Source organism: Carettochelys insculpta, chromosome 1 (assembly GCF_033958435.1).
Source record: "Carettochelys insculpta isolate YL-2023 chromosome 1, ASM3395843v1, whole genome shotgun sequence".
NCBI lineage: Eukaryota > Metazoa > Chordata > Testudines > Carettochelyidae > Carettochelys > Carettochelys insculpta.
Window position 1 is genome coordinate 174,925,839 of NC_134137.1, and position 21,841 is coordinate 174,947,679.

At 42.4% G+C, this 21,841-nt stretch overlaps 1 protein-coding gene across 1 annotated transcript in view; it reads left to right on the forward strand.

The window, feature by feature from the left end:
* Nucleotides 1-21,841, forward strand: part of DSCAM (DS cell adhesion molecule) — a 550,602-nt gene that overhangs the window by 394,976 nt on the left and 133,785 nt on the right. Inside the window, exons 11-14 of the mRNA XM_074983419.1 lie at nucleotides 1,501-1,697; nucleotides 4,716-4,812; nucleotides 6,052-6,180; nucleotides 16,880-17,047. Coding sequence (XP_074839520.1) covers nucleotides 1,501-1,697; nucleotides 4,716-4,812; nucleotides 6,052-6,180; nucleotides 16,880-17,047 — 591 coding nt within the window. The remainder of the gene's footprint in view (nucleotides 1-1,500; nucleotides 1,698-4,715; nucleotides 4,813-6,051; nucleotides 6,181-16,879; nucleotides 17,048-21,841) is intronic.

Genomic DNA, 21,841 nt, shown 5'->3' on the forward strand with positions numbered 1-21,841 from the left:
GTGTGTGTGTGTGTGTGTGTGTGTACATTTACTCAAGGTGTTTTCCAGAGGGACACCTGTGACTTGTATTTAAGTATACTCAGGGCTTTTTTTCTGCATAATGCCCCGGAACATTGTTCCAGCACCTTTTTTCAAAAGCCAGCTGGGCAGCTGCATCAAAGCTGCATCTGGCTATTTAAGAACTGTTAGCAGCTTGGATGCAGCCACCTGTGGCTGACCCCCTCCTCCACTCACTCCCTACTCTGAAATGAAGGCAGAGGGTGGCCATATGGAGGAGGCAGCAGCGAGGCAGGGGTGAGGTAGGGTGGGGGAGGGGGATGTAAGCAGGAGGAGCAGGCTGTGGCCACATGAGGGGGCTAAGCTGCATGGAAGGAGGTGGTGCTATGTGGGGGTCAGCTTAGAGGGCCGCTCGGGGGGTGGGGGGTTAGCCGTGGGGGGGGTTGGGTCTGCACAGGGCAATTTGGGTCCTGCTGGGGGGGGGGGCTTGGTCCCCCCAGGGGGCAGCTTAGGCCCCGCAGGGCAGGTGGTTAAGCCACTGGGGGGAGGTTTGGCCCCCCCCCACCGCACTGCAGTTAAGCCACCAGCAGGCAGCTTGGGCCCACACAGTGGGCAGTTAAGTCACTGGGTGGGGGGCAGCTGGGCCACGCAAGGTAGGCAGTTAAGCCCCCAAGGGTCAGTTAGGACACCCATGGTGGGTGGTTAGGGCCCCATATGGGGCAGCTTGGGTCCTGCATGGGGTCGATGGTCCTCAGGGTGAGGGGGACATGGTTTGGGGCTTGAGTTCCGACACCTCTTTTTCTAGGAAAAAACCCTGAGTATAACACCCTCCCTGCCAAAGCAGCTGTACTTTTACTCAAGTAACTTGTAACTGTTTGGGTACTTTTTCTACCTCTGGCTGTATATACAGACACATGCTGTAGATACAATAATTGCACACTCTGCATACATAGATTGTAAACTCCTCTGTGCCATCTGTCTCTTGTGTTTTTGTGCAGCTCCTAACATAATAGGACCCTTATCTCCACTGTAATGCTGGCAGCAATGCAGCACATACTTATAAAAAAAGAAATGTCAATGTGTATTCCAGTTGTCTTCCTCAGTGATTTCTGCTGCATTTTGACATAATAATGTGGTCTTGCATATAAATTCAGCCATGACATCTTTCCAGGGCACATACCTGACTGGTTATGTCTCAGGGCAATTCTCTGTATCTACAAATGTTTTAATGTATTAAAGATATAGGGATGGACTGAAGCTACAGATCTAGATTCCTAGTCCACTAATACTCAGGAAGAATTGTTTGGGTCTCACGTGTTGCTTTGGGCAAACTTCAGCTAAAATATTATTTCTTATGTTACATAAAAGTGAAAATAAATCATTGTCCAAGTATTTATGCTAGTTAGTGACCTATAAAGAGCATAGCTAAACCTGCGACTCCAGGGCCAGACCTCGATTAGGGTAGCTGTATCACTGATGAGCTGCCTTGTTTTTGATTTTTAGTTCCTGCTATGATCACTTCCTATCCCAACACCACTTTGGCAACACAAGGTCAAAAGAAGGAGATGAGCTGCACAGCACATGGAGAAAAACCCATCATAGTCCGCTGGGAGAAAGAGGATCGAATCATTAACCCCGAAATGTCCCGCTATCTTGTTTCCACCAAGGAAGTGGGTGATGAAGTCATCTCTACCTTGCAGGTACTAAACCAAAGTGACTTCTGATTTCATTTCTGCAGTCTAGAGTACTGCTTGCTTGCGTGCGTGCATGCGTGCGTACGTTGGGGGGGGACGGGCTGAGGACATCAGGCACACCTGACAATCTGAAAATATTGATATTGGGTTTGATGTTCATCTTGCTTACACTGGTTTGAATAAGGAGTACAAAAAGTGGTGTTAGAGGGAAGGGAATTAGGCCCTGTGTTTTTCAAGTGCCTTCTCTTCCTCTTCCCATTTGGCCTTCTCAGTGGCACAGAGTCAGTGTACAAAAAGTTGGAGCAATAATCAGATAAAACGTCCATAAACTATCCTAAGCCAAGAGACATTAAAGGAAAAGGAACCTCAGTCCTACCGTGCACAGGACTTGTGCCCTGTCTCTCAGCATTCAGCAGACTCTGGATAGTGGAGCAAAAATCAGCCAGCCAGCTGGCAAGAAGTCACATTTCCCAGCTTTGCTGTTACTTCTGTGAAAGGGAGCTCTCTGGTCATATCACAGCTGTGAATCTTGTTTTAGCTGTCACCTATAGAGAGGGCTTAGTTCAGGCTTAAGGGCCTCAATTGGAAAGGCTGTGGTGGTTGCGGGGGAGGCATGTACCACCTCAGTGGCATTACGGATCTGTGAGGTGAAGCATCACATGGGCACTAGTGGGGGGCAAGAGTACAGGAAGCCCTGATTAAGCAAGTGAGGACATCCTGGTAGGCTGCTGTCCTGACCCTGGTCTCACTCTGCCTAGACATACGTTCTGGGCACAGTACAGTTTCTGGTGGCAACAGGGGCACTGACAGCCACTGTGGGCCCCAGCGCAAGGTGGGAGGGGGCCTAGCTCCATGCCGCAGAAGGGGCAGAGCCAACAGCGGAAGAAGCGGGCCCAAGGGCAGTCAGCCCTCAGTACCACCAGGTCCAAGGCCCCATCTCTCCCACTGACTCCCTGAGAGCGGTGTGCAGCTGGAGCAGCACTGCCACAGCACTTCTAAAGGGCCCAGAGTTCCACCTGCCACTGCGGCCTGAAACGCTGGGCCTGGGGGCACATTTTGCCTCTGCCGCCTCCCCGGCTCGTCGGCAGGCCTGAGTGGTGCTAGCTTCCATTATGGCAGCCTGCAGGCAAACAATGCGCTGCAAGGGTCAGATGAGTTCTTGTGCCTTCTCCCTATCACAGCATCCGGTCTGGCGCAGCTGCAATTCAGCCTGATGTCTCTATTACTAGTGCATCTATAATACACTACCCAGATAGCTGAGACCAGGGGATGAATCCTAACATCGTTTTGTAACATGGCCTTTCTTAAGGTTGCAGTTGACTTTAGGGCTAGTGACACCAATGCAGGATGCATCTGATGCTGCTGCATTTTTTGGTCCAAATATCCTGTATTTAAAGTTTTACGTGGCTGACGGGGGTAGTGTAGCAATTAGGGCACCTTTCTCTCATCTTCTTTTGCTTTAAAATATTTTCTCCTGTGAGATTTGTCACAAGGAATCCCTCCAGGTTTTAGATCCCTGGAAGCACCAGTGTCTCCCCTTTTATCCCTCACCTCTATGTGGAAGGCACCATTAAGGCTGATTTTTCTCAATTTCTTGCTGGGCAGCAGTGCTAAGCAATGCTTCACTTTTATGCAGCTTCTCTGCTGAAGAAATTACTGTATTCTGTCAGGGGAGGTCTGAAATCCTATAGTGGAGAAGGGAATGACTATATCTGCAAAGGGAGGTTGAGAAGTAAATGGAAGATCTTTGGGAAGAAAAATATTTGGGATAGCAGGTGGGAATGATTAAGAAAAGATAAGATCACATGAATGAAACAGTGAAATTTATTGAAAACTCATCAATAAACATAAGTTGCTAACCTACCCATTTATGTTTTTGCATGTTTGTTTAGTACCATACTAAAAAAAAAAGTCTCACAGATTTTCAGAAAAATGTCCAAAGAATACAGTGATTTGTGTAATTTGGTAAGATTCTTGTTGATTTTCAGTACGGCTTTCCAGTTACACTGTACAAATCAAAAAGTAAACAAACAAACAAAAAAGATGTTTTATATCATGCCAAGGAGAGAACTCTAGCTCTGGGATGATGGTAAGCTATACTCTCACAGTAAAATATAGCTCTGTCTTCTCAAGCTGTAAGATGTTTTGGACTGTATCCAGTAAGGCTTCTATCCTACGTTTGTTGAAGTCCATGAGAGTTTGGCAATGACTTCAGTGAGAGAGAATAACGTCCTAAGTGTGTTTGTGTGCAATTGGTGACCATCTGTGAAGAGTCTGGCTGAAGTGATTTGCCCACTTTGTTATGTAAGAGCTCTGTGACAGTGGCAAGGATAGAATCCAGTTCTCCAGGGCAGCACTCGACTTCTTGAATCATAAAATCACAGAACCCTAGAACTGGAAGAGATCTCAAGAGCTCATCAGTTCCAATCTGCTACCCTTATGGCAGAGCCAAGCACCATCTAGACCATCCCTGATAGATGCCTACCTAAACTGCTTTTAAATATCTCCAGTGATGAAAATTCCACAACTTGCCTAGGCAAGGTCCATCCATGAGTCCATCCTTTTGCTTCCTGCAATCCCTTGCCATCTCTGTGTTAGAATCAAACAGTTTCATTCTCTATATTGCCAGCAGGAGAATTACTGAGAGCACAGGAGAGAAAGGTTCCTTCTTCTCAGTTCCTTTGCTTGGCCCTGGCCTGTCTTGCAGCAGCCATTTCAGGAAAAGTCCAGCTTCTACTGCTAGAAAGGGCAAATGCCCAGCTTTCTAGTAGATTTCGCTTTTGACCTTAGTCTTGATAGATGCCAATGTTTTGGATCTTACACTCATGACATTACTATTTATTTTGCGTAACTACTTATGAGTTTGTGTATTCCATGTATACACACACATATACTATCTGTGTACTACTGCAAAGAGAAACAGAGAAAGTGTGTATCATTTCCCCGCACCTCCTGTATCTGAAAGACACATTTGTTTCTTGCACATACCATTAAATCAACAGCTTCTTTTCAATCCACCTCTAGATTTTGCCAACTGTGCGTGAAGATTCTGGTTTCTTTTCCTGCCACGCTATCAATTCTTACGGGGAGGACCGTGGAATAATTCAGCTCACTGTGCAAGGTAGGAAGAGGACAACATATGGAAAAAAACACAACTATTGTAGTACAGTAAGTGTATGCCATGCTCAGAAATCTGTTTTCTTTTTTTGGGGGGGAGGTACTAGTCCCTAGTGAAACATATTCCTAAATGAGAAATAAGAAGGTGCATCAGAATCTTAAACTCATATTTTCTAGCACCACAGATTCAATCACAATGAAATGTAAAGTCCAGGGTCTTTGTAGAAATGTACAGATGAGTAAAGGGCATAGTTCTTATATGCACAAATTCAGATAAAATAAAGCAAAAGTGATTTGATGTAATTTTTTCAGGAGAAATGTTAAATCTACTGTTTATTTAGAAACAAAATATTTCAAGTTTAAGTGGTCAAAACATATTTTAATATAATTGTGCAACTCCAGTAGCCTATATTGCCTGGGGCAGGTTCTCCCTTCTCTGGGGAGTTCAGTGGGGCAGACAGCAGCAGGTTGTGGAGTGATTTATGGTGATGGTATTTTAGAGGCAGAGCAGAGACAAAACTCAGCCACTGGCCACTGCTGATTTGCCACATGATACTTTTTCAGTGCCTTTATGCCTTAGAGCTTGCACATAAATTTCTAGTATTCGCAGAAACTTTCTCCCAGTCCTTGGTTCCATTGGAGTCATGTCCACAAGGTGTCCAAACCAGCCCTGTCAAGAAATTCAGGAGGAAATTGGGGGCCTGATTCTCATTTGCCCTAAAGTTCCTTTACACTGATCTGGCAATGTAATATTTTGTGACCGTGTAAAGTGGGCTTAGTGTAAATGAGAAAGTTTTGAACTCTCCTTTTATGAATTTACATTCAAAGCATTGGGACTCGTATTCCACCCAACCTCCCAATAGTTTTTAATGTATAGACAATTGCATACATTCAAAATGTAGGTGTACCAATGCAGTTACAGCCAGAACCGCCCCAGTATGAACACTGCCAACAGGATTGGAATTTAAGCAATACGACAATATGTTGCATCTATGGAGGGCTACCATTAGTAATCCAAGACAAATTTAGTCACTTGAATTTTGGAAAGTGACTTTTCCTTTCTCCAGGTTCACAGAATGTTCTTCAATGGGTGGTTAAATGAGCGTAGGTATTAATGAGGGAGCAGAGAAAACAGCATGACATCTTCCTGTTAACAGACCATGTTAGAGCCATGCTCATTATTATAGCTGATGCTTAGTACCAGCATGCTTTCGACTAAAGCAGAGTCTGTCTATTAACTCAGAGCCACCAGACCCTCCTGAAATAGAAATCCGAGAGGTGAGAGCACGCAGCATTGCCCTCAGATGGACCATGGGATTTGATGGAAATAGCCCAATCACAGGCTACGACATTGAATGCAAGAACAAGTCTGGTAAGGGATAGTCTTCAGCTGCAAGTGATCCGTTTCTGAAAACTTTGTTTTCCCTTCATTATTTGATTTGTACTGTAAACAATGAATCATAAATCAAAACAACTTGATGGAAAGTCTTCCTTGACAGTCTGTTTATTCTTCTACAATGGGCTTTGTCATCTGACGCTTCATTCTTTTCAATTTCTTGTATTAAGAGCAATTTGTTTATATTTGGGTTGCTGTCCTTCCCCTTTTTATTGGGATATCCACAGATAACTGCATCAGATTTCCTAATGCAACCTTAGCTACTCCAAACTAGTAACAATGGATGCAGAATAGTAGGAAGCCACTATCATTAGGTTTACCTTCCTCTGCATTTTTTTCACTGCCCGTTTTCTCCAGTGAGGTAACTTCTCCAAACAGGGAACTTTTATCTGCAGGGCTGCAGTCTGGAAATTCTCTTCTGTTGTATGTAGTTTTGTGTGCTGTTTCACCTCAACAGCAGGGTTAGGAGGCTAACTGCAGTCTTGGGAATGTGCAAGGATAGACAAAGAAAGCTGTACAGTACCTTGCTGAGCCACCAAGCTAAGTTTGCCATAATCACTGATGTGCTGCGAGGGACAGGCTAGTGGTGCATATCCACAATAGAACAAAAGCGGGTATATTTCTGCTAGGTCAGCGTTCATCCATGTCTGCATGCTGTTCATGAGTAGAGCTGACTCTTCCATCAGTATCACTACAGGGGTGCTAATTTATATTCTGAAAGGGAGAATACTGCTTTGGGACTCTAGTGACATTTCAAGTGATTCACTATATGAATTTTCAGATTAAATATCATTGCTCTGCCTCTGGGCTGAACTTCATTAGCTCCGTAGCATAACAGGTGCATGTTGGCTTGAGTTTCAACTCTGTTTGGACAGTTGGCAGAAAGAATTACTGGTAAGGTCATAACATCCCTTCCATTTATGCTTTCTCACACCTAGCACATTGTTGCTGTGTGTTATGATTCATTTAATGTTTTAAACAGGTAAATAAAAAGTTTGTGTCCATTTGTTTCATGCATATTTTATATGCAACTTTGTAGAACATTACATACTCACTAAATAAGTCTTTCAAAGTGCTGTGGGGGTAAAAAGGAAAATACTCTGTATAGGAATAGAAACATGCAAAAAAAAGATTATGGAATGAGGCTAAAAGAATCATTGGAGAATGGTGAGAACATGAAGAACTAGAAGAAAATGAACATAACTAGTGATGAAGGAAATTATCTCTATTCAGGAAAGAAGTCAAACATAGCATAAGTTTGCTTTTAAACACTTTTGCATTCCATTTAAGTCCATGCAAATCAAGGTCATGTTTAAAATTTAAGCCCACGCTCAAATGCTCTTTCAAATCAAAGCCCAAGAAAGGAATAAGAGGGAAGCATAGACTTATAGATGAGTAAGATTTACCTATAGATAAGTAAGTATTCAAAGATATTTAAAAGGGACACTGAACCTGTTTGTTTGTTTTGTGCTGCTTGTTATCTTGGTGTTTGTACTCTGTCTATGTGGATTATCTGGGGATATAGTCTAACAAGTGATGCATTTCGAGTATATATGTTATCAGTCTCAGAGGGGTAGCTGTGTTAGTCTGTAGCTTCAGAAACGACAAGCAGTCCTGTAGCACATTGAAGACGAACAAATGTATTCGTTAGGTAATGAGCTTCTGTGGGAAAGACCCGCATCTTCTGATTTGGAGCAGCCGGTAAGAATCCAGCATTTCTGTCGTGGGTGGGGGAGGGGGGAGAAGGGAGGAGGAGGAGAAGGAAAAAACATGGAAACATGTTGCTGATGGAGTTGATTATGAGAGAGTATTTGTATTATGTACTATTAACTCCTTGAAACGGATAACTAATTATAAAAATTATATTCCTCTCAGGCCCCTCCAATGATGATGGTGGCAGGGGGAGCAAAGAGACAATTGCCCCCAGGGTCCAGCAATTCAAAGAGACCCAGGGTTCCAGGGTTGTCATTGCTGTAACAGCAGCAGTGGTGGCCAGATCCCCAGGTCCTTTAACTTGCAGGAGCACCACAAGACACTCCAGGCTGTGTGCTCCAAGGGTGCACTCTTGGTTCCGCCCCTCCCAGCCCCGCCCCATTCTCCAGGGGCCACGCAGAGGCTGACTCCACTACCATGTATTTAATATTTTGTGTTGGATTGGTCTGCGATGTACTTTTGCTGTTCATAGGGTTACCGCCTAGCCAGACAGTCCCTGGATTGTCTCTTTTTTTAGAGGTGGCTGTCCCAAGGAGTCTGTAAGAATGCTGAGTAGGTGCCTCCAGCTCTCAGCTTTTCAAGAGCACCCTGGACACCCCAGTTTGCATAGCGTGGAAACAGCAATCCTATCTGCGCATCTCTTTGGTGTGCAAAACCAGCATATTGTTGTTAGGCGAGGAATTGGGAGTTAGGAGGGAGTTTGCTGTGCCACAAAATAGAAGCAAATGTCACAGTTGGTTCCATAAACAATTCATAAGTCCAAGTTTCTTGTTTGTTTGTTTTTTATTATTATGTAAAAATGGGAGTATATCAATGAATTTGGTTCCCTAAAGATCATAGGCCAGATTCTCAGTATAGCATCCCTGGTAGCACAGCGCAGGGTATGCAGGTGAGCAGGGGTTATGATTTGACTTTACATGTGAACAACCCTTGTTCCTGGGTTTGGTTTTTCCTTTCCATCCACAATCCACTCCACCAACCCAGAAGGAGAGAATAACATCCCACCCTGGCAGTCCCTCCTCCAAGTCTAAGCCTAGCTCTGCACTACTGAGGGAATCCCCTTGCAGCAGGATTCTTCCTGGCTTGAGCAATCCAACTGCTTTCCTCTCCTGTGGTAAAGAATGTAGCCCGGAATCAGGGTCTCATTCCTTGGTAAATCTGGTGGAATCTTTACAGATGACGATACAGAGTACACAGAAGGGTGAAGCAGTGAACATGATGTACTGGATTTCAAAACCACATCTGAACAATACCATATGATAAACCAGTTGCAAGAATAGCATAGTAGATTAAAAACTGGTTACATGACTAGGGCACATTATAATGATAAAAGTTTGAATCTGGAAAGAAAAACAAAATGGGTGGAGAAATTGATGCATGAGAAAATACTTTAAAATCTGTATAGCTAAATAAAGTGTAGGCAATGGATGTGTTGTCTTTTGAGAAGCAGCCCCTTAGAGCTGTACCCAGTTTTTGGTCATCCTCCTACAGACAAATCATCAAGAAGATAGAAAGGCAACAAGAATAAAAAAATCTACAAAAGCACTAGTAAAGTTAACTTATGCAAAATGGCTGGGGCAAGCCACACTGGAAAAAAAAGAGTCAAGAGGAGTTATTGCTGAATTTTTTCAGATGTTTAGAGAGACTGAGAGCTTAGGAAGATAAAATCCTTGAACTAATATCAAACCCAGGACTCGGTGTACACAGACAATAGAAGGAAATAACATTCTGGAAGATAATTTAATCAAAACATTCAGATAAAAGATGATGAGTATCTGTATGGCCTTACCAAGACTCAAAGTGAAAATAACCAGCGTAGTTATGTTTAAAGAGAATTAGATACTTGAGAAATAACATTGCAGGTTACTCCTGGATATGTGACTACTTAGATACCTGGGTCCAAGTGATTGCAGTCAGAGCGGCAACTAGAACCCAGAAGGGATGATTCTATCCCCACCTATTCTGTAACTTCTGCTTCAACCTAAGAATTCATGGAAAGATGTCAGGACATTACTCTCCCAGCTATGGCTTTGCAGCATATACATTACACCCAACATCAACATGAGTACATTTTTTTTCTCTGATTATAATACTTGGTGTCTTGTTTGCAAATCTTAAAATGTGTGTTAGCCTAGAAATATCAGTTAATGAACGAAGTTCAACCTACAGTAAGTCTTAGGTGAATATTTAAAAGTTTCACAGACAAGCCACTTGGGGGCAAAGGGCTAAAATCATATGTAAAGTTCTTCTAGCAACCTCCCAACCAATCATCAAAGCTGCGTCTATACTAGCAAGTTCTGTTGAAAGATTTTTCGAAAGAAGGGGGCTTTTTTGAAAGATCCCATGGAGTGTGTACACACAAAGCACTCTTTCAAAAGTAAATTGGAAGAATGCTGTGCTCCTTTTGAAAGCACTCTTCCACTCCCATTTCAGGAAGAGTGCCTTGTTTCAAAAGAAAACAGGTAGACACTCCTCAGAGCCCTTCTTTCGAAAGAGCAGTCCTCCTGGCACTTGATTTTTTTGATGCCTGGCCCGTTCTTTCAAAAGAGCAGATCATTCTTTTGATCTGCTTTTTGTGTGTGGATCTGCTCGTTTGAAAAACGTTCTTTTGGAAGAGATCTTCCGGAAGAGTGTCTTTTGAAAGATCTCTGTCATGTAGGCATAGCCCTTGTCTCAGAGCTGTTCCCAGACTGTGACCCAACACCATCTTCTGCTCTTTCTCTGATCCCAAACGCACCATAACACCAGATAGTGAAAGCTTTATTAAAACCCTTGAGTAAACCCATTCATATTCTTGGGAAGCAGCCAGATTTACTGCCACTTCCAGAATGCTAGAAATGACCACAAGTCTTTTACAAGCATCCTGGCCTCGCTGTCTATCACCCAGACCTACCCGCTGTCCAGGCAAGAAACATTTGGAATTCTGATGCTCCAGCAATTTTTAAAAAGTACCAGTAAGTAGTTACGTATGGTAAATTACAGAAGAGAAGAACATTCAGTTTCCATGATTCCATGAGAACGTGACTTAAAAGCATTTTACGCTGATGAATGAATGAATGAATGAATGAATGAACTGCATAAAGGCAGGTAAGGGATATGAAGAGTCCAGTCAGGGATGAGTGTGGGAAAGACGCATTCTGCAGATTAAAATGGCTATAAGCGTTCAGCAATCTGTTTCTGAAAGCGTTGCCAAATCACACTGAACTACATGGTGCCCTTTTCACTCTCACAATGATGCGTCCACTCTAGGTTTGATGCTGGGCAAAGTGGGTGCTGAGTGTTGTGTTATAAGGTAATGCATGATGAGCAAGTCTGGGCCGCAAAGTAGGATGATAGAAAGCTCTTATTTAGGAACATAATGACATGGGGCCTCTCATGTCCTCACCCCTGTATCATGGCCCCTTCCCATTTTGAAATGGCAGTGATGCCCCTCCCTTGTCACAGAGAGGTAGGACAACATATGAACACAAGAATGGCTGAATTGGATTAGACCAATGGTCCATCTAGCCCAGTATTTTGGTTTCTGGCAGTGGCAGGAACCGAACGCTTTTGAGAAAATGAAGAGAATTAGACAAATATTGAGTCATCATCCAATCCAAACCCAGCTCCTAGCAATCCAAGGTATAGGGATACTTAGAACATAGGGCTGCATCCCTGGCCATCTTGGCTAGTAGGCACCAATGCCCCTACCCTCCATGAATTAGTGGAATTCTTTTTTAAACTCAGATCTATTTTTAACCTTTGCAACATCTACTGGCAATAAGATCCAAAGGTTGACCATGTTTTGTGTGAAGAAATATTTCCATATATTTTTAAACTTGCTGCTATTAATTTAATTGAATAACATCCACCCTCAACAGTGAATAACACTTCACTATAAACTTTCTCCACAACATTCATGATTTTATTGGTATTATGAGGCTTCCAACTCTGCTCCAGGAATGGCATCAGAGCTCACATCCTCTCTTAATGGATGTCAGCAAAGGGGGCTTCCCATGCTTAGTCCAACAACTGGGGTGTCACGGTTGGATTGGTGAGACTCTTATACTCCTTCCAAACACACAGTCCTCCAGGATAAAGTGTGGGAAGGGATTTTAGAGCTCCATGGAGGAGTTCTGAGAATTAATGCCTCATTGAGATGAATGGTGTAATTTCTCCCTCTCTGAGCTGATGTCTCAGGCTATATCTACACTACAGTGATCTTTTGAAAGAAGCTCTTCTGGAAGATCTCTTCTGAAGGAAATTCTTTCAAAAGAGAGCACCCACAAACAAAAAAGCAGATCAAGAGGGCGATCTGCTCTTTCAAAAGAGAGCATCCATGGAGCCCCTCGTCTTTCAAAAGAAAGGATCAGGGATCAAAAAATCAAGGGCCTTGAGGACTGCATTTTTTGAAAAAACAGGCTTCAGCGTTTGTACTTGTTTTCTTTCAAAAGGAGCTTTTGAAAGAAATTGCTGTTCCTTAAAGGGGAATGGAAGTGAGCTTTTGAAAGGAGCACCATGTTCTTTCAATTAATTTCAAAATAATGCTTTTTTGTGTGTAGATGCTCCCTGGGATATTTCAAAAGAAGCCTCTTATTTCAAAAATTATTTTGAAAGAACTTGCCAGTGTAGATGTGGCCGTAGAGCCTATTGTGAAATAGAGCCATTGGATTCACTATGACTTGCTTTGAAATAGGCTCTATTCCCTGTCTTAACGACACCTATTTTGAAATAGCTATTTTGAATTAGGAGCTAGTCCTTGTGGAATAAGGTTTACCTATTTAAAAATAAGCCAAACCATTATTGCGAAATTAGTTGCATTGTATACACGTGTTGCATTGTATAAATGCTGACGTAGTTATTACAAAATAGCAGCTGTTATTAGCAGGGTAGACCTACCCTGAGTTTTCTTTCAAATTCAGGTAGACATGTTTGCATCCTTCATATGTTACATTTAAGCTTTTCTTTCCACCCAGGTGGGCCAGAAACTCTTTCCTTTTTAAATAAAAGTTGAGATGGTGATATAATCATATGGCTTTAGGTTTCTTCCTGCTTCAGCTGTTAGTGCCTATCTGTGTCTTAATCTATCTATGATCCAGAATCCTGATTTTGCAATTAAATTACTGCTGTCCAGTCACCAAATTACTCCAGCCTCCGAATAAAAAAAGAGACAAGGGGTAGGGGACACTGTGTAGTCAGGTGGCTCATCATCCTGGAGCTTGTCTGTTCTCCATACCCTGCCTATTTTTGCTGCTGCATTCTTGAAAGTTAGGGAGCAACATGCAAAGGGGGCGTTACACACAGTGCTTAGCCTTCCTCATACCCATACACAGACTCAGCTCACACTTGCATTTAAGCACATTCTTCTATTTGTGCTGTGCATGGATCACGTTCTTTATCTGCAGCCTGACAAGGATAGCTTCGAGAAATCAAACAGCTTTTAGCAGTAACAGAGAGGAAGCCGTGCTAGTCTATACACTATCAAAACAAAAGGCGGTCAAGTAGCTCTTTAAGTGCTACTTGACCGCCTTTTGTTTTGATAGCTTTTAGCAGTGTGCCACAAATGTGTGCAGTTGTAAATAGTATCACTAGATGGCAGCTCACACACAAAATAGAAATTCAGTGTTGGCAAAAATATTACATATGTAAGTATTCCCCCAAATCAGAAGTAAAGTACAATATAAACCATATTCAACCTGGCTACATTCTACAAGTGGTCCTTTGTGGGTCAAACATTACCTTAGGAATTAGTGAAAAATACAATACAGAGTTACTGATTTTCATAAACACTTTCTCTCAATATGCATTTTATATAGCACTGAGACTTGCCTGATATTAACAAAAAAAAATCTTTCTGAGGGGAAAAGGGGACCAAAATTTTATGCTTTCTCTTTTTTTTCATGCATAGTTCTTATCTACTCTGTATAGTATTTCTTAGTTAAAACCTTATTAACTACAAATATTTTAAAAAACTTCAGTATGGTAGCAGGAAAACAAAAGAGCTATAAATCAATCACAGTACCTGACTGCATGATTGTTTTACTTTCAACACAAGAACAATCATTTTATTTCTAACATTTAGCATCAGAATTTAAGTCAGTTTTTCTGTATGTCAGCTGGCAACAACATTGGAAAGAAATTAACAGTTTAGTTCTTGTCTGTGTAGCTCATGCTTTTCTTATTTACCCCCAGAAATTTATATCACAACATACTCTAAAATCTATGTATTACCTGCAGTCTGTCAATCTGGGATAAAATATATTTAGAAGTCTAAAGTTTCTGGTTTTCCATCTCCTCCCATATATTGGTATATTATCATTTAATCTACTAAGAATCTAGGGGATTTTTGAGGTTAGATTCTCTGATTTGAATAACTTAATAGTTAATAAACTGTAACATGGAAGGAAATCTTTTTAAAAACCTTAATCAATTTTGTAAAGTATTCAAATCAAAATTATCATCTCCCACAAAGGAAATTTACTCAGTCCCATACAAACTGTATCCTTCTAGTCCCGAACTGTGGACACAGCAAACAGAGATAGAGATTGTCTTTCTTTATGTTTGTACAATGCTAACCACATTGGAGCACATATCTTGGTTGGGGTCCCTATCCACTATCTAACCTCCACCATCACCACCATTGCTATATATTACAAGCCAGAATCTCTGCTGTCCTCACAGCAGTCACAGCTGCCTGATTCTTTGCCCAACCCCAGATCGGATTAGCATACCTCAATGGCTGTAGATAAGTGTTTTAGCTGGCAATAGTCACCAAAGGCCCATGTGACAGTAAAAAAGAACCAGAATGCAGTGCATTACAGCTATACTTCCTTCTTGCCCTCCAAGGCTGTGGCCACACTACACCCCCTTTCCCAAGGGCTGTGTAAATTATGGATGTTCAAAATGCAAATGAGGCTCTGCCAGGCATACATAGTGCCTCGTTAGCATAATGGCGGCTGTGTGAATTTTGAAGCTGCTAACTTCGAAGTGCTGACTGGCAGTCTAGCCACATGTACTTCAAAATACATGCCCAACGTTGAAATTCCCATACTCCCAAAACTAATTGGGAGTAAGGGAATTTCAAAGTTGGGTGTGTATTTCAAAGCACCCGCGGGTAGACTGCCAGTCAGCACTTTGAAGTTAGCAGCTTCAAAATTTGTGCAGCCACTATTATGCTAACGAGGCACTATACATGCATGGCAGCACCTCATTTGCATTTTTGAACAGCCATAATTTACATGCCCCTCTTGAAAGGGAGGGGTAGTGTGGCCACAGCCCAAGAGCAATGGCCACAGGAAAGGTTGCATAAGAGTATATTTTGCCAGCAGTACACTTGGTAGAGGATATCCCATTTCCAGAGGCTTATATGGTCTTCAAACATTTTGAGGCTTGTTCATTACTGAATAATTTCCCTTTTAGTAGTTCATGGTGGTTTAATTCTTTCTTCTGAAATATTTGGCATTGACCCATCTCCTATCCGGAATACAGGACTGTCCAAACAATTGGTTTATTCTGGTATGGCGGTCCCCAAATTGCCGTGTTTTGAGGGGTGATAGCTACTGTTGTTAATTCAAATGTTAGTCTTGCAAGAGACATGAGGATTTCAATCTTGGAACAAGAGCACCTTTTGGAAACCTCCGTGAAGTATACAGAGTATTCAAAGCAAATGTTATTGAGGCTTTGTTCAGAGGAAGCTGTTACCTTTAAATATCTGGGAGCACTACTGGAAAGGCAGCAGTAGTGAGTTGGAAATGAATTCAGAGGCAGTTGATTAGCACTGCATCAGTTGATACCTAAACGTTTAGGAGTTTTTAAATGGGCATCAGTTGATAGCCAACTGTTTGGGCGTTTTTAAATGCATACAGACAAATGAAGGGTGAAATTGTTCTGCAACCAACAAAACTGCTTAGCATGTAAACACCTTGCACACTTTGAAGAGACACTGGAGAGGAAGAGAATTCCATAGTGCCTCAAAAAATGGGCACAGCACATTGTTTCTGGCTATGGTTTCCTTTTTTTACCCAGACTTTTCTGTCTGGTGAGCTTTTCCTGAGGCTGCCTGCTGTGACCCTCGCTATGCAGCACCACTGTACAGCTTCCAGCTAAATCCCATAGGATACTGCAGAGGTTAAAAGAGGAATATGCAATACAGTGAGAAAGAAATGACAGATGACAACACATAAGAGATGTCAAGATGATTTAAAACCGATCAGGCCTATTGTTTTATTTGGACTGATTTAAGGTTACATTGAGGCAGTGTGGTTACTATGTGTAACCAAATTCTGTACTTTCTAATACCATGTGTCAAGCAAATTTAGTGACTAAATTGAGCTAAATGTGGATAACCCCAGATTTCCTTAAATATTTGATTTAATCTGGATAACATTCCTCCTTTTACAAGTACATTAGGATTCCAATGATGTTAAATCTCATTGAATTTGTATGTGCGTCATTAACCTGAAAACGTGTCTCAGGGGCTTAGCACTTCATACTGAAAACTGCCAAGTACTCCTGCCCTCACTTAAACTTACCTGACACCCTTCTAGTCCCTCTTCTCAGTCCTGCCAAAATACTTCCTTTCCAGGCTCTTGGTCATAGCAATCAACCTTCTGAAGAGCACAGGTGAAATTCCTTTAGGCCAGCAAATCTCATCCTTCTCTTGGGTCACAAAAGAAAATTAGGGGATCCCTCTCATTTTCACTTAATTATAAAAAGGGGGGGCAGGTTGTAACAAGTGCTTTGGACCTGTTCATGCACCCCAGGTAAAGAATGCATTCTTTGAGAGCTTTGATCAATGAGAAGGAGTACTGGAGAGCAATTCTATTTTATTCAAGGTTCTATTAGCAAAGTTTTCCCAGTCCTGATGCAAAAACTGGGAGGCCTTCTCTTACATGGCTGAGTCAGTTAAATATTGCAAATAACAATATGAATGGGAAATTGTCTTTAGCTTTTTCTCTCCTCACCCCTATGATGTATTAAACAGACTCCTGGGATTCTGTTCAGCGAACCAAAGATGTGTCCCCTCAGCTGAACCAGGCCACGATCATTGACCTCCATCCTTCCTCCACCTACAACATCCGCATGTACGCCAAAAACCGCATTGGCAAGAGCGAAGCAAGCAATGAGCTCACTATCACTACGGATGAAGCAGGTATGTTCTAGCTTGCTATTGGCTAAGTCTCACCTGAGCTTGAGTTTTCTTCCTTATGAGTAATTTCTGTTTGAAATGCCAGTGATAGGACTGCAGGTATCTCACAGAGGGTGATAAAATATTCCAAGAAAGCAAGATTTCAGAAACCTCATTGCCCAGGCCTGTCATTAAGGCTGTTCACTAGCAGCCAGTGGCCAAAAAACAGATTATGCCCCAAATGTTCGACCTTGGGGACTTGATACTGTGCATTTAATCCCTGTTTAAGCACTTCAGTAAGTAATATCTGAATTGTAGCTATGGCTCAGCATCTATGAATAATCAGGCCTCTTTATTAGAAGCCCTAATATCCATCCCAGGATTGAAAATGTGGAGCTGCATGAACAATGTCACTATTGAGCTATTCTCTACCCATTTAATGTCCTGGCTGCAGTTAGTTTCCTCTAATTGATTGACATTGTTTCTTTTAATTTAATTTTCATGCAGTCCATGACCACAGCACTTCTTGTCCAGCCAGGAGGGCAAGTGAATGACTTTTCAGGCATACTACAGCAATAGTACTGTACTGGCAAGAGGACTGTTCCAGAACCTTCCCTTTAATACCTTGAATAGCCCTTTTTGAGCCTGTAATTGCTGCTTGCAGTGGCTTTTTTTGCATTCATACCTCCATATGTCTCACTTGCTGGAGTGGAAAAAAAGTTATCTTTTTTTTTTTTTTTTTTTTTTTGCTTTCCTTTGCTCTGGTACCTCCCTCTTTCTGAAGCTGATGCTCTATCGTCTTGTTCTTGGAATTATATTTAATAATATTGAATGCCTGCAAATAATTCCCCCAACAGATAGTCCAATTAAATGAGTAGAAATCACAGGTGGGATTTCCTAAGGAGCCTAAGGAAGTTGAACATAATGAAATCCTGATATCACTTAGATTCCTTTGAAAAGTACAGGACATGCAAGAGTGTGGTATTTCTTGTTTGAAAAGCATACCTGCACCATGCATATTTTATTCTGTGTTAACATACTAGCACCCTGCCTGTTTTGTTTTGTTTTGTTTTGGGGTTTTTTTGTTTGTTTGTTTTTCTGTCGTAAAATATATGTGCTAGTAGTTTGGCAATGGGCTACCGAGGGTAGCGAGCGGGCCATATGAGTGGCCCTCCTGGCCCCCCTTCATCTCAGTGGGCCACAAGATTGTCATAACCAAGACACTTAGTTTTGCTACCTGCAGCTGTGTACCTAGAATTTGTGGGGTGTGCCAGTTGAACCACAGCTGAACTTTGATGGGATGCAGAGGGAGCACATGACTCTCACAATCAATTTGAGTGCAACCAGCACGCACCTCACTTCACATGCTCTTGCGTATCATTTCATCAGCGCTGGTAGGAAAAAACCTACACGGATGGGAACCAGTGGACTCTGGCAACCCTGAGGGCAACAGTAAACAAAATGTCTTGTGGGCCACACAGAAAGCCCTGATAGGCTGCATGAGGCCCATAAGTCTCAAGTTGCCTACTACTATAATAGGTGTTTTCAGGAAGCCTTATGGCCTTGTGTTTTACAGGAGGGGTTTACAGTGAAAACCAAAGCAAACAGGAGACAACCTGAACTTCATTCATTCCCCACCTCCATCCCAATCCCCTGCTTCAACACATATGTTCTGGCCACACTTAGGCTATATCTACACTAGAGAGATTTGTAGACAAAATTGGGGTTTTGTAGACAAAACTCGTGGAGCGTCTCACACAAAATGCATTTTGTTGACAGAAACTGTTGACTGAAAAGCTGTGTAGACCTCCGGAAGGCCCTTTGGTGGACAGAGTGGATCAAAATATCGATCCACTTATTTGTGTAGATGCGATCTACCAACAGAAGTTTTGTCAGGACATCTCTTAATGGCAGTTACTTCTGTAGACAGAGACTGCTAATGTAAACATAGCCATACTGTCTCTGTTAGAAAAGGAAAAAAGAATGGTGAAAACTCCACATTATGGCTTTGAATTTTATTTGATTTGTCAGTGGTGTGTGGCAAGTTTCTTTACTATATATCAGGAAAGTATAAGTAGCTTGTTTGCTTTTGAATGACATGCTGAATGCTTCTCTTGTTTCTCTTGTTTGCAAGGTGAAAGTGAAATCTTTAGCGAAATAGGTTACTCATCCTCAGAGCCAACAGAACCTCCACTTTGCATTCCCTCCTCTCCAAAATCTCCTGAAGAAATTGTGTCTCATACACACACACACGTTATTAGTATTTGCTGTTACTGAACTTGGAATGTTTCTTACTTGCTAACTTTCTTTTGTCTGGTAATTAACATGTCAGAATCAGCAATTGACCTCCCATTAAAGAGTAACTCCCATATTAGCAGGCTGAAACCTGGATGTCACATTGCATTCAGTGCCTGCTGACCTAGTTTCAGGATGACTGGGCCTTTCACTGCTCTAATTAAGGAGCTGTCCGGTTAGAGTTATAGGTCAGTTATGTGGAATCTTTAGTCAAATGTCATTGATTTATTCAAGGAACAATTAGAGGAGGAGTCAGGTCTAGGCAAGGCACATAGCATTTGTTGTCTTGGTTTTCGTTTGATCAGTTATGCAACATACAGAACTGTGGTCATGTGTCATTGTTTACTGTTGCTCTTAAAAGGTGCTGAGCAAGAAAGTGAAGCCTAAGGAGAGAGATCAAAATGAAGGCTTGAGAAAACCATCTACATTAAAAATTTAAGAATTCAGACCCATTCATCCCAATGGTTCAGATCACATAGCCTCCACTCATGTGACTCCAGGCTGCTGGCATAATGAATTAGAAGGGAAGCTGAAAAGGACGCCTTCATCAGGAGGAGAGCTGAACAATATCGTCCTTTCAATAATCTGGAGCTGATTTCAGGGGTATTGGAGCTCCCTGGCACTCATAGCCTTTAATAGCCACTTCTCTGAAATAATAGCCTGGGGGACCTCATTACCATCAGGGTTTGATAGGAAAGTAGAAGGATTTTTCTTTCTTTCTCTATATTGTTAAAGTTAGCAGCAGAAATTGAGGGAGATATGGGAGCGGATGTCTCTTTTGGCTTTATTACAGACTGGAAGACCTTAAGAGGTTCATTGATCTTCTCTGTGCCTCAGTCTGTTCATCTGTACAATGGGGATAAGAACTTTTAACTGCTTCATGGGGATGTCCTGAGGCTTAAATCAGTCCTATCTAAATCCTTTTGAGATGTTCAGTGGAAGACCCTAGAAAAATGTGTGTTAGGATTATTATTATTTTTAGCTTTATTTTGTGTATTGTTCATTACCTATAGGAAGTAAAGCTGCTGGTAAGTGGACTATGCAAATAGGTATCAATGCTCAATGGATTTAGTTCATCTGTATAAGGGTATGATTATGCTGCAGTTGGGAACAACCCAGGCAGATAGTATAGCTCAAGCCTGCATGCTCAGAATAACAATGTGGACACTGAAGTTCTGGCAAGGCTTTGGGCTAGCTACCCAAGTGCAGAACAAGAGGTGGTGGTTGGGCTTGAGAGCCTAAGCAGCCACCTGATCTACAATATCCGTCTTTACCAGGTTAGCTTGAGCCCCACTGGCATGAGTCTGTCTATCTGGGCTGGGAGACTCACTCCCAGATGCCGTGCAAACATACCATAAGGATGTGTTTACCCTTCAATTAAAAACCCACTTCTGGTTTGTGCCAGCTCTCCGCTGCTCAGATTATTGAGCAGTTTAATTGTGGTGCAGACATTCCAGGCTTGAGGCTGCAGCCTGAGTCCTGGGACCCTCTCACCTCACAGGAACCTAGAGCCCAGGCTTCAGCCTCAGTCCAGACATCTACACTGTGGCGAAACAGCCCCACAGTCTGAGCCCTGGATGCCCACGTCAGCAGGCATGGCCCAAGCACAGACAGTTTTATAGTGGCACTGCAGGCGTACGCTGAGAGGTTAACATAACCTTGGACATTCTGAATGGAATTTTTATGAAAAATCACCTATGGGGCCCAAATTAATTCCTGTAAGCCATACTGGCAATTCACCTCATTGCCTTCAGGACTGTCGTAAGAGACCTGGCAACTCTTAATAATCTTGTGTGTTGTGGTGAATGTGTACAGTCAAATTGGCAGACAGTGATTTCACACTACCACACCCTCTGTTGCAGCCCCCTTATCGTACCCTTTGTCACAGCACTCTCCCTTCTCTCTTCTCCATGCCCTCAGTCACCATCCTCTGCCCTAGCCCAGTGCCTCCACACATATATTACACTATGCCCTCTATCACAGCTTCCTCCTTCCCACCACATCCTCTGCCATGACTTCTATATTCTCCATCACAAACTCACCTACAGTGTGCCTCCACCATTCACCTTCCTCAACAATCTACCATTCACCTTCCTCAACAATCTGTCACACTCCCCCTCACCTCTAACTGCATTATACTATCTGTTTCACCCCACAGTCCATTACAGCCTCTGTCTTACTCCTTAGAATCCTAGAACCATAGGGTGAGAAGGGACATGAAGGGTCATCTAGTTTAATCCCCTGCCAGGTGCAGGACCCTTTTCCCTCTACTTGCCTTCACGCCTATCTTACCCCACCTCCAGCTTCCCTCTGACACAGTATATAACTACCAGAAGGGTAGCTGTGTTAGTCTGTATCTTCTAGAACAACAAGAAGTCCTGTGGCACCTTATAGACTAACAGATACTTTGGAGCATAAGCTTTCATGGGCAAAGACCTGCTTCATCAGATGCATGAGTTCTTTGACAAAGTGGGTCCTTGCCCATGAAAGCTTATGCTCCAAAATACCTGTTAGTATATAACT